Raw genomic sequence first — 11,504 nt, forward strand, 5'->3', positions numbered from 1 at the left:
AGATCTAAAGTATGTTTATTGACAAGTTTCTTCCTAACTCAAAATTCTAACCCATTAGTAGCCATTTTGACAACTTCAGATTCTGAAATCGGAGTAAAATATTTATTTCTCATGTTTCTAAACCGTGCCAAATAGGTGTCAATGGATTCTCCCTCTGCACGTTTAACAGAGAATAAATCAGTAAGACTAACTTTTAATTCACCTCGAAAAAATTGATCATGAAAATTTGTTTCTAACTGTGCTCAAGAATGAATATAATTTGGTCTCAAGTTGGAAAACCATGTAAATGCATTTTTTATTAAAGAAGAAGGAAAATATCTCATCTTGAGATATTCATTAGAAGCTGCTTCCCCAATTTCAACAGTATATCGAGCAATATGCTCTACTATAGACTCATTTTCTTCTCCAGAAAATTTTGTAAGGGATTTTGGAATTTTCCAACCCCTTGGGAGCTCTGCTTGTTGGACACATTCAGGAAAAGCAGACACAAAATATGGCCTATTTAAGCAACCAACATTAAATCCCAAACGGTTTAAAACTTGTTCAACATTTCTTGCTAGATTATAATGCCCCCCTAAGTTGTTTTGCCTCTGTCTTTCTAACATATCGTCGGAATTTTGACTATGTCTAGGCATATGAACATCATAATTAGGAATTACTCCACCGTTCTGATTGACATTATCAAATCTTAAACCCACGTTGTCATTTTCTTCTAAATTTACCACAGTAGCAATCCTATTGACTTGCCTATTTAATTGTTCAATTCTAGTGTTTGTGTTTTCTAAAAGAGGATTTAAAACTGTCACCATTTGATGAGTTAACATGTTTACTAAATCATGGTGGCTTTCATCCATCTGTTGCCTAATATTTGTTAAAGATCCCACAGTTTGACTAGGTTGATTAACAGGCATTGCTCTTGACATGTCAGGAAATACAGGTCTGGAATTTTCTACCCTAGTGACAGTGGATGTAGTAGAATTAGATGCACTGTTATTTCCTGTATTAATAGAATGTGAAAAATTTTGTTGTGATACGTGTGAACCTGACGCCCCAGAAACAAGTACATTTGACATGCCATATGGATTTTGATAAATAGGATTTTGAAAAGTTGAGTAGAGAGGCACAGGCAATCCTTGTGTCACCATGGAGGGGACATAACCCGGTGGCAAGCCATATGGCAGCCACCCCACGGTATTTATGTGAGTTGTATTTAACCCTGTATGGGCATGGCCAACGCCATCATGCCTCACTGACATCAAGGTAGGCTCTGCGTTTGAAACCACAGGAGAATTTTCGGATTCATTTCCTCTAATCTCATCACTAGAAGTAGAAGAAGATGCTGCAGAAGTATTTGACATGTCAACTGATGCTGATTTTCTTGGCTCTGGACGCACGAACTTACCACTGCGCAACCACATGCAAATTCAAAAACTCTTGCTTTTTCTTTTGACAAACTACAATCTATTGACAATGTCCCACTGGGCGTGCCAATTTGTTTTACTCAAATTTTTGTTCCATTGTTAACAACAAATAAATCAACAATTTTCGAGTTTTGTTTCACAATCTTAATTTAAGGAGCGAAAACGACTCCTTTTGTGGATGTCTCAAGGTCTCACTTGTAGTTTCGAAAGTAAAATTAAAGATGAAAAGAAAACATACAAGGTGCCGGAGGCAAAGTAAAATGCAGAAATTAAAGCAAACAGGAAATTAAAAAGAAGATGAAGGAAGAAACATGAACATAAAAGAGAAAAAGACGTAAAAGTAGAAGAATTTTATTAATAAAAACTGGAAAAAAGCAAAGTACAAGTGTTTGAGTTCAGAGGAATTACTTAAGATTCCCAATTTTACTCTGTGATGACAAGGGGCTGAGAGCGTTTTTTGGGTTTCTAAGCGTTTTCCAAGAAGAACTGAACTAATTACAATATTTTCCTAAAGCTCTATTTATAGACTAACCTAATGTCAGCTATCAGTTACCATTTGTACACCACTTGCAGAAAATTTGAATTTCTTGTAACTGTTCCCGCATATAGCACGTCCTATAATTCAGGCTTACTTCAAATTTTGAATAAAAACTGCTTCTTTGCTAGTGAATTAGAAGCTTCCCCTAATATATTGAATCTGGCTTCATAAGTTAATAATAATTTTATCTTATATTTATTTACTTAAAACAAATTATTTTTTCCTAAGTGATAATAATTTTTTGCCTAACAGATGGCAACGCTTAATGTTTCAAATAGTGCAACTCATGGTGATCGTGTGGTAGACATCAACCCGTTTAAACTAGAATGGTTCGTGATGGTGGGCATTGTTCGACTGTATGAGATTCCGAGTCAGTGGAATCCAGATGAAGTTTTTAGCATCGAGATGATCCTTCAGGATGAATGGGTATGTGTATCATGTATTGATATCGTTATTATTTTAGTGTGATGAAGCCCGTGGGTTTATTTAGGGGTGTTCGCGGTGTGGTTTGGTTTGGTTTTTAAGTGAAAAGTCATCCGATCCGATCGTCTAATTAAACCGTGGTTCGGTTTGGTTCGGTTTTTTATCGAAGCCATCCGAACCAAACCAAACCAATTAAAATCAGTTTGGTTTGGTTCAGTTTGTTCGATTTTTTCAATCAATTAAAAAAAATACTATTATACTACTTCACAAAGTCATAACATTATATATTTGGAATCATTTATTATTTGGAAGGAAAAAATCACTTTTAGACGAATTACCAAACATAGTTGGTATACATCAAAATCAATTCTACAAAAGTTAGAATGCAAACAAAGCTTACCTCTACAATAGGGCCTATTCTAAAAGTACCGATGACCTCTTCTTTAGACACCAATGTAAGAAGTGGAATGAATACAAAAGGAATTTGAATTAACTGAACCACATTGAGCCATTTATTCTTAGTATCCAATGAACTCTCTGATGTATTAAAAACTATAGCAGCTATCATTGTTGGAACAATAGCACAACTTCTAGTAATCAATGACCTTAACCATTTCTTTATATTTAGCTTCAAAATCCCTTCAGTTATGAATTGTCCTGCATATGTTCCTATAATTGTGCTACTTTGTCCTGTAATTGTGCTACTTTGTCCTGCTGCTAGCAAACCAATTCCCCATATATATAGAATTGGAAACAAAAGTAATAAATCATACTAAATTGGAGTAAAATACTGTTAAAATAGAATATCAAATGACCAAACAAAAAAATCAATATGTCAACCAAAAAATGATATAAAATTTGATAAATACCCTCCAGATCTGCTGCAGATACAAAAATAGGTTCCACAGGACTGCACTTTATGTCCAAGACTAAATTATCAAGACTGCTCCATTTTTTCGAATAACAATGAATCAATAACTAGCAATGAATCAAATATATTGAACAAATACTCAATAACAATTTACAAATTTCCAACAAGTCCTCAACAAAAAGTTTCCAACAACAAAATAAAATAGATTGAAAAAATACTCAATAACAATTTCCAAGTTTTGGCAAAAACAAATACTCAACACAAGTTATAACAACATGCAATATCTTGAAATTAGGATCACTCATTGGCATGGATCTCATTTTAATTGGTTACTGACAATTAATTGAGCTTCTTTTATCAAAGCAAATCTAATTTCTAAGAGTACTAAATAAAGAATAAAAGGAAGCCAACAGAAAATAAAGAAGCAAAACACCACTATATTTGATTCACACAAAGTGAAGTTCTTCGATTTGATCAAATCGTTGGTGTTAACTCAATCTTCCATCCCTCCCAATGATAATTATTGTCCTTGTTCACATTGGCCCAGAACAAAAATAGATCAAAACGAATCATCATAACAAATTGAAAATCATCATAATCAGAATTAGAAAATCAGTACCAATTAGAAATCAGAAGGAAAAAAAGTTCAGAAAAAAATCAAGAACCAACACCTAGGGCTCCATTCTAGACGCAGACAAATAGTGCAGGGAGGACGACACGGCGGGGCCAGATAGCGAAAACAGGGACTACGCAGACACGGCGGCTGCTGTGCATGGAGGATGACGACAGCTCCTCGTGCGTTGAGAGACAAGGAGTGGAGGAGCGGCGGCTACTGTGTGTGGAGGACGACGACAAAGGGGGGAAGAGAAAGAAAGGACTGCGCCGGGAAGGGGGAAAAGTGACGAGGAAGGGCCGCCGCGAGGGTTCTGTCTGGCAACGTCAGGAGTTGAGAGGATGACGGCTCTGTGAAAGGTGGGAAGAGGAGTTTTCGGCACTGTTGTGGATTGTGGAGTGATCGAGTGTGGAGAGTGGAGATGGCGGAGAGTTACTGAATGACATAGGGTTTTTGAGTGCGGCTGGCTAGGTCATCTACTTTGGGTTGGGGGTTGGTTTATTTAAGGTTTTTTAAGTAACTCGGTTCGGTTGGTTTGGTTAGACTTTTACTGGAAGAACCGAAAACCAAAAACCGAATCGCAAAAAAATAGCAGTGTCAATTTTTCGATTTTCAGTTTGTTCGGTTTTCAATTTTTTCGGTTCGGTTAGTCGGTTTTGTTCGGTTTTATTCGGTTTTGAACACCCCTAGATTTATTAATGTTTTGAATAAATTTTTCTTACTTTGTTTTTGTGTGGTTGGCTTTTGTTCATAGGGTGATCAAATCCATTGTACTGTACTGAGGAACAGCATTGTGATATTTAGGAGTGTTATCCGCGAGTATGAAATATATTCCATGAAGAATTTTATTGTGCAAGGTTATGGAAAATCAATGAGGACTACACCTCATAAATATAAACTAAGTTTTTATATAAAATGTCTGTGTCTAGACTCACCCCTAACACATTTCTTTTCAACCCGTTTCGATTCACACATTTCTTTTCAACACTTATATATCATGTGTTTGGGCCCAACATGGGCCAGTTTGCAATTTTAAGCCCATCGGCCCACTTTGGACCAAAATCTTTAAAATAAGTGTCCGAGTTTTCGTTCTGAATATTTATTTTTGTCATTTATCTGGATTTTACATATTCTAACAGCCACGTTCTTCATCAAACTCTTGCTTTTTTCTTTCATTCTTTGCGAAGTGGTTTCTTTCCTAATAGCTACACCTTTGTGCCCCTCATTGGTTCCTGTGCTAAACTGGATTGCCTTCAATTTAGGAAGAAGTGTCACGATCAAGTCTTGAAAAATGGGGTTCATGGGGTGCTACTGGTTCAGAACTCTTTGATTCACATGTATGGGGTTGTGGTGATGTTGAAATTGGTTCCACGGGCATGCTTCGCGATGGTGTTATCGCGACGAGAGTTGTGAGTTTGACTGTGTGAGAGAGTAAGAGGGAGGCAAAATGGAGGAGAGAGGCGCGATGATGGAGGTGAGAGGCACGGTGATGGTGAACCGAGGTAAGAGAGTGCCAAATTAAGGAAGAGGAGGAAGAAAAATGGTCAATTGAGAGTTTGCTTAATGAATAGCGTCATTTTGTTACATTTTAGGAGCTAAATCACTTCTTCGGTGAATGAATGGAGGGCCAACTTGAGTCACATCTTAAAATTTTAAAGTATAATTTGAGTCAATAAAAAATTAAAAGGTTAAATTACATCATAATCAAATTTTATCAGCGTGGATTGAATGTAACTTGCAAAATTCAAATCGAAAATTCTGAATAGAGGATTGGACGGATAATGGATGCATGCCTATGCTTGTTTTTTGTTGGACAAATTAAATATGCGGATTGCATACTACCTCCCTACTTTTAAACATGGTCTTGTACGTATTAAGAAGTATGAAACCCAATTTAAGAGCCGCAAAAGATCCCCCAACTTGTTTGACTTTCCAAATTTTAATTCATAGGGTTCATGAGATTTTTCTGTAGGATTCTCATTTTCCACACCTTATTTAAGGACTTAATACAATTGGTAGGAACCCATATTCAATGGTCCCATTCTCGGCTCATACCTAACTCCTATAATTAGGGAAAACGTTCAAGCCACTAATTAACTATAAAAAATATTATTTGTACTTATTTAAATCAACTATAAATATATTTATTTATAAATATATATTATTTAATTATTTTAATATATATATATATATATATATTTGTATTTTTTGTTGAGATTATTAATATTCTAAATATCAAATTAAATTGGTCGATTCTACCGGATAATTAAAAATCGATTTTCTAAACAATTCGATTGATATTTAAAATTATCCTACAAAAATCGATTAAAAAATAGACTGAACCGACGGTTAATCGATGAACTAATGAAACTGGCTCAATTTTTTAAACTCCCGATTCGATACTCCTTCCTCAAAACGACATCGTTTCGATCTCCAAAAAAAAAAACTCAGCCCAGAACATCCCTTCCCCCTTCAATCTCTCACAAATGCACAAAATCCCAAACTGACTAACCCTAACCCTACAGAACAAAATCAGCAAAGCAAAGCAGCCACCATCACCATTATCAGTGCTGGTGGTGACAACTAGTGGTTGCCATCCTCGCCTCTCGAAGGTCTTCTCTCCTCTTCACGTCATCAATCCTAAGGGTGCCATCAAACCCGGACTTGTCCTCATCGCCGTCGCCAAAAGGTCGTCAAGCCCAGACCTGTCCTCATCGTTGTCGGCTGCCCTGAATTCGTCGTCTCTGTCCTCTTCGTCTAACCCGAGGATGTCGTCGTTGTCGCTAAACGTTTCTGCTGCTCGACATCTCGAACGTCTACTCAGCCCTGTTCTCCTCACCATTGCGAAGGTTCCTGCTTGGTTGTCTTCACCATCACCTCTATTTCATTGCTCGACCATCACTTCCACGCAAAAAATTCTGCTGCTCGCCAGTCTTCTCTTCTCTGGTGGTAAGCACACATCTACAACTTTTACAGTTGTGTTTTTTTTCATGTTAATTTTTATGATTGTTTTATATGTTAGAGAATCATTAGAATCAATTTAGATCAATTAGTATCGTCTATATTTATATAGTATATCTATACATTAATTGTAGGATTATATGTCTTTATTACTTTGATTCATTTAGCACCTATAAATACCCCTTGTATATTGTACCTTTGAACACAACTCAATAATACACTTTTCAGATCACTCTCTCAGTCTCTTGTTTCTAACATGGTATCAAGAGCTTATGTTCCTTTTTTTTTTCAATGAATATTAGTTCATAGCCCCATTATTTTTATTCCTTTCCGGCAGTGTTCTTTGGCTTCTTTTTTCGTTCACTTCTCGACGCTTTGGTTCGTCACCCCCGTAACCATCTTGTTCGCCTTGTCGCCGTGATTCCAACGCAACCAGACCCGCCGCCATCCGCCGTCGGACACGCCGCCACGCGCCGCCGAAAGACGCTGCCACGACCAGGTTGTTCTTCCTTCCAGCTTCCACCCGTGCCTCTTTGCTCTCGATTTTCGCTCTGTTTCTGAAACTTTGGTTCGTCACCTCCAGAATCATCGTGTTCTCCTCTTCGTCGGCTTTCCAACGCCGCCGAGATCGCTGCCATCAGCCACCGGACGCGCCGTCACGCGCCGTCAGAATCCTGCTGCCTGCCTCCCTTGTTTCTCCTTCAGAAGGTTCAGCGGCCGTTGGATCCGAGTGCTCCTCTCAGGTGACACCACGTGTCATCAATTGCTGACGTGGCAGACAAGTGGGACCCTCCCCTAAGGTTTTTTGGTGAGCTCTTTCCGATTCTGCACTCCGATTTCTCATTTTCTGCTCCGAAATTGCAGTTTTCTCTCCTCTCTTTGATCTTTGTAACTGCTATCATGGAAAAGCCAGATGTTTTTACTGCCACCGACAGAAAGGGTAAATTCTGTCGAAACTGTAACTATTCTGGGCACCTCTTCCCCGACTGTCCTTCTGTTGAATGTCGCACATGCCACCAGAAAGGTCATCTTAGCTACAATTGTTCACAGCTGTTCTGCCGTTACTGCAAGCTCTCGGGACATTTAATTACTGCCTGTCCTACTCGCCCACCACGTCCTAGTCCACTCAACTCGTCTCCTGTCTCTCTTTCTGATATTGCATCTCTTCTTCAGCGTCTTCTCTCTGTTTCTGGTAATGCCCCTGCTGCTTTTTCCACCTCTCCAGGTAATTCTAAATGGTACTTTGACTCGGGTTGCTTTAATCATATGTCTCCGCTGCGTAATATTTTCTCGTCCATGTCTACCACTACAAATGGACCTACTGTCAATACTACAAATGGCTCCCTCTTGCACGCAACACACAAGGGTTCTATATCCCAGTCAACTCTTAATCTTCTTGATACTTATTATGTTCCCAAATTAAACTTCAATCTTATTTCAGTTGGTCAACTTGTTGATCTGAGTTTTGAAGTCACTTTTTCTGTTTCTGGTTGTCGTGTACAGGATCCTCGGACGGGACAAATTATCGGGACTGGACGTAAGGTCGGAAGGTTGTTTGAACTGGAGAATCTTCATATTCCTCCTGTACCAAATCTCTGTGCTGCTTCTTCTCCCTCTACCCTTCACTTATGGCATCAGCGTCTTGCCCACACCTCCTTAGGAAAACTGCGTCCTCTTGTCTCTCAGGGTGTTTTAGGTCAGGTTCCAAATGAATCTTTTGATTGCATTTCTTGTCAAACTGCCAAACAACCTGCTTTATCTTTTTCCAATAATTCATCTCTTGCTTGCTCTCCTTTTGATCTCATTCACTCTGATGTTTGGGGCCCCGCTCCCACTGCCTCTATGGGCGGAGCTCGATACTTTGTCATTTTCATTGATGATTATTCCCGTTTTACTTGGGTTTATTTGATGACTAATCGCCATGAGTTACCTCAGATCTATATCAACTTTGCTACTATGATTAAAACTCAGTTTTCCAAGGTCATTAAGGTTTTCCGACGTGATAATGCTATAGAATACCGTGATTCCAAACTCTTAGCCTTTCTTGCAGAACAGGGTACATTGTCTGAGTTTTCTTGTCCTGGTACATCTCACCAAAATGGTAGAGCTGAACGCAAACACCGTCACATTCTTGACTCCGTCCGTGCAATGCTCCTTTCTTCTTCGTGTCCTGAACGTACTTGGGATGAAGCTGTTCTTACTGCTGTTCATGTTATCAATAGACTCCCTTCTTCTGTTCTTGGTAATGTTACTCCATTTGAGCGTCTTTATCATACCTCCCCAGATTATAGTTCTCTTCGAGTTTTCGGTTGTGTATGTTTTGTTCTTCTTCAGCCTCATGAACATAGTAAACTTGAACCTCGGGCTCGTATGTGTTGTTTTCTTGGTTATGGCACTGAACACAAGGGTTATCGTTGTTGGGATCCTCTCTCTAAACGTATTCGTATATCTCGTCATGTTGTCTTCTGGGAGCACCACATGTTTTCTCGATTCTCATCCTTTGAGTCGATTCCTACTACTCAGTCACCTTTGTTTACTAACCCCAATGTTGATATTTTTCCTAGTGATGATTCTACAGATTCTATCTCGAGTGACCCTCCACATCCTCCTGTTCTTCCGCCTTCTCTATCTCCCGATGATTCCAGACCGGACGATGATCCTGCTCCTACCGTCATGCCTCCTCCTCCCGCTCGTTCTTCTAAGGTAAGGAATCCACCTCCTCATCTTCTTGATTACCATTGCTTTTCTACTATTCTTCATCAACATGAACCTAAGACATTCAGAGAAGCCTCCTCAAACCCAAATTGGCAACAAGCAATGCAAGAAGAATTACAGGCACTTGAAAAATCACACACCTGGGATCTGGTTGATCCTCCTTGTGATCAGGAAGTTGTGGGCAGTAGATGGGTATACAAGATCAAGACTCGCTCTGATGGCTCTATTGACCGTTATAAGGCCCGCTTGGTTGCTCAAGGTTGTACGCAAGAGTATGGTATTGATTATGAAGAGACTTTTGCCCCTGTCGCTCGTCTTACGTCTGTTAGAGCTCTTCTTGCCATTGCGGCAGTTAAAAAATGGTCTCTCAGTCAGATGGATGTGAAGAATGCATTTCTTAATGGGGATTTGAAAAAGAAAGTCTATATGAAGCCACCTCCGGGATATCCTTGTCCTTCTAATAAGGTTTGTCTCCTTCGCAAGGCACTTTATGGACTTAAGCAAGCTCCTCGTGAATGGTTTGACAAGTTCAGCACTACCATATGCAGTCTTGGTTTTACTTCTAGCCCTTATGATGGCACTGTTTTGGATAATCCGACTCTCTATCGACAGTTAGTTGGCGGTCTCGTCTACTTGACTGTCACCCGACCAGACATCGCCTATCCGGTTCATATACTTAGCCAGTTCTTGTCCACTCCTCGTACTACTCACTATGCAGCAGTTCTACGCATTCTTCGCTACATCAAAGGCACTCTATTTCATGGCCTTTATTTTCCTGCCCATTCCTCTTTGTCTCTTCAGGCTTACTCCGATGCTGATTGGGCTGGTGATCCCACTGATCATCGTTCTACTACTGGTTACTGTTTGTTTCTTGGCGACGCTCTCATTTCTTGGCGTGCTAAGAAGCAAATGTTCACTGCTCGCTCAAGCACAGAAGCTGAGTACCGGGCCCTCGCTGACACCACTGCTGAAGTTATCTCGGTTCGTTGGGTTCTCGAAGATTTGGGTGCTCCTCAGTCGTCCCCTACTGATGTTTTTTGCGATAACCGCAGTGCTATTCAGATCGCCCATAATGATGTGTTTCATAAACGCACCAAACACATTGAGATTGATTGTCACTTCGTTCGGCAACGTATCCTTATTGATGCTGTTCGTCTCATTGCTGTTGGAACACTAGATCAGACTGCTGATATCTTCACAAAAGCTCATCACCCGACTCGTTTCCAGACTTTGTTATCCAAACTCAAGTTGGTATCCTTAGCTCCCACTTGAGTTTGAGGGGGGATGTTAGAGAATCATTAGAATCAATTTAGATCAATTAGTATCGTCTATATTTATATAGTATATCTATACATTAATTGTAGGATTCTATGTCTTTATTACTTTGATTCATTTAGCACCTATAAATACCCCTTGTATATTGTACCTTTGAACACAACTCAATAATACACTTTTCAGATCACTCTCTCAGTCTCTTGTTTCTAACATTATATATTCTGACTCATAAGTTAATTGTATGGATATTGAATTTTGAGTCAGTTTTATGGATATTGGATTTAAACTAGTTTTCTCTTTTGTGCTTATTTTTCAAGTTTATGTTGTTTCAATATCATTAATTGGATTTTTAAGTCTCTTTTGAGTTTTTGAATCTTTTAATTGCTTCGCAATTTAGTCTTCTTTGTTTATTTAATCTTTCTAGTGATTTCATAAAAAATGGTAAGATTTTTTTCTGAGCTGTTGATTCTAGTTCTGATTTTCTGCATTGTTTATGCCATTGTTATTTTTTTTAGTTTTTATAAAACTGAAATAATTGATGGTAGTAGAACATATAGTATGTCTTTGTCATTTACGTGTATTTTGATTTTTGTTAGTTATGAATGTTAATGTTTGAAGTTTTTGTAAATTTTTAGTGGACAATTTATTATGTAAAATTGTAAAAATTTTGAATTTTATTAGTTTAAA

The 11,504-nt window shown here is 38.6% G+C and overlaps 1 protein-coding gene across 1 annotated transcript; it reads left to right on the plus strand.

Annotated features, from left to right (window-relative positions):
• Positions 9,381-10,037, plus strand: LOC110271126 (uncharacterized mitochondrial protein AtMg00820-like; the record flags this gene model as incomplete). Its single annotated transcript, XM_021121327.1, has 1 exon — positions 9,381-10,037. A coding segment is annotated over exon 1 (537 nt), but the record flags the coding sequence as incomplete, so codon positions are not given.

Source organism: Arachis ipaensis, chromosome B04 (genome assembly GCF_000816755.2).
Source record: "Arachis ipaensis cultivar K30076 chromosome B04, Araip1.1, whole genome shotgun sequence".
Lineage (NCBI taxonomy): Eukaryota > Viridiplantae > Streptophyta > Magnoliopsida > Fabales > Fabaceae > Arachis > Arachis ipaensis.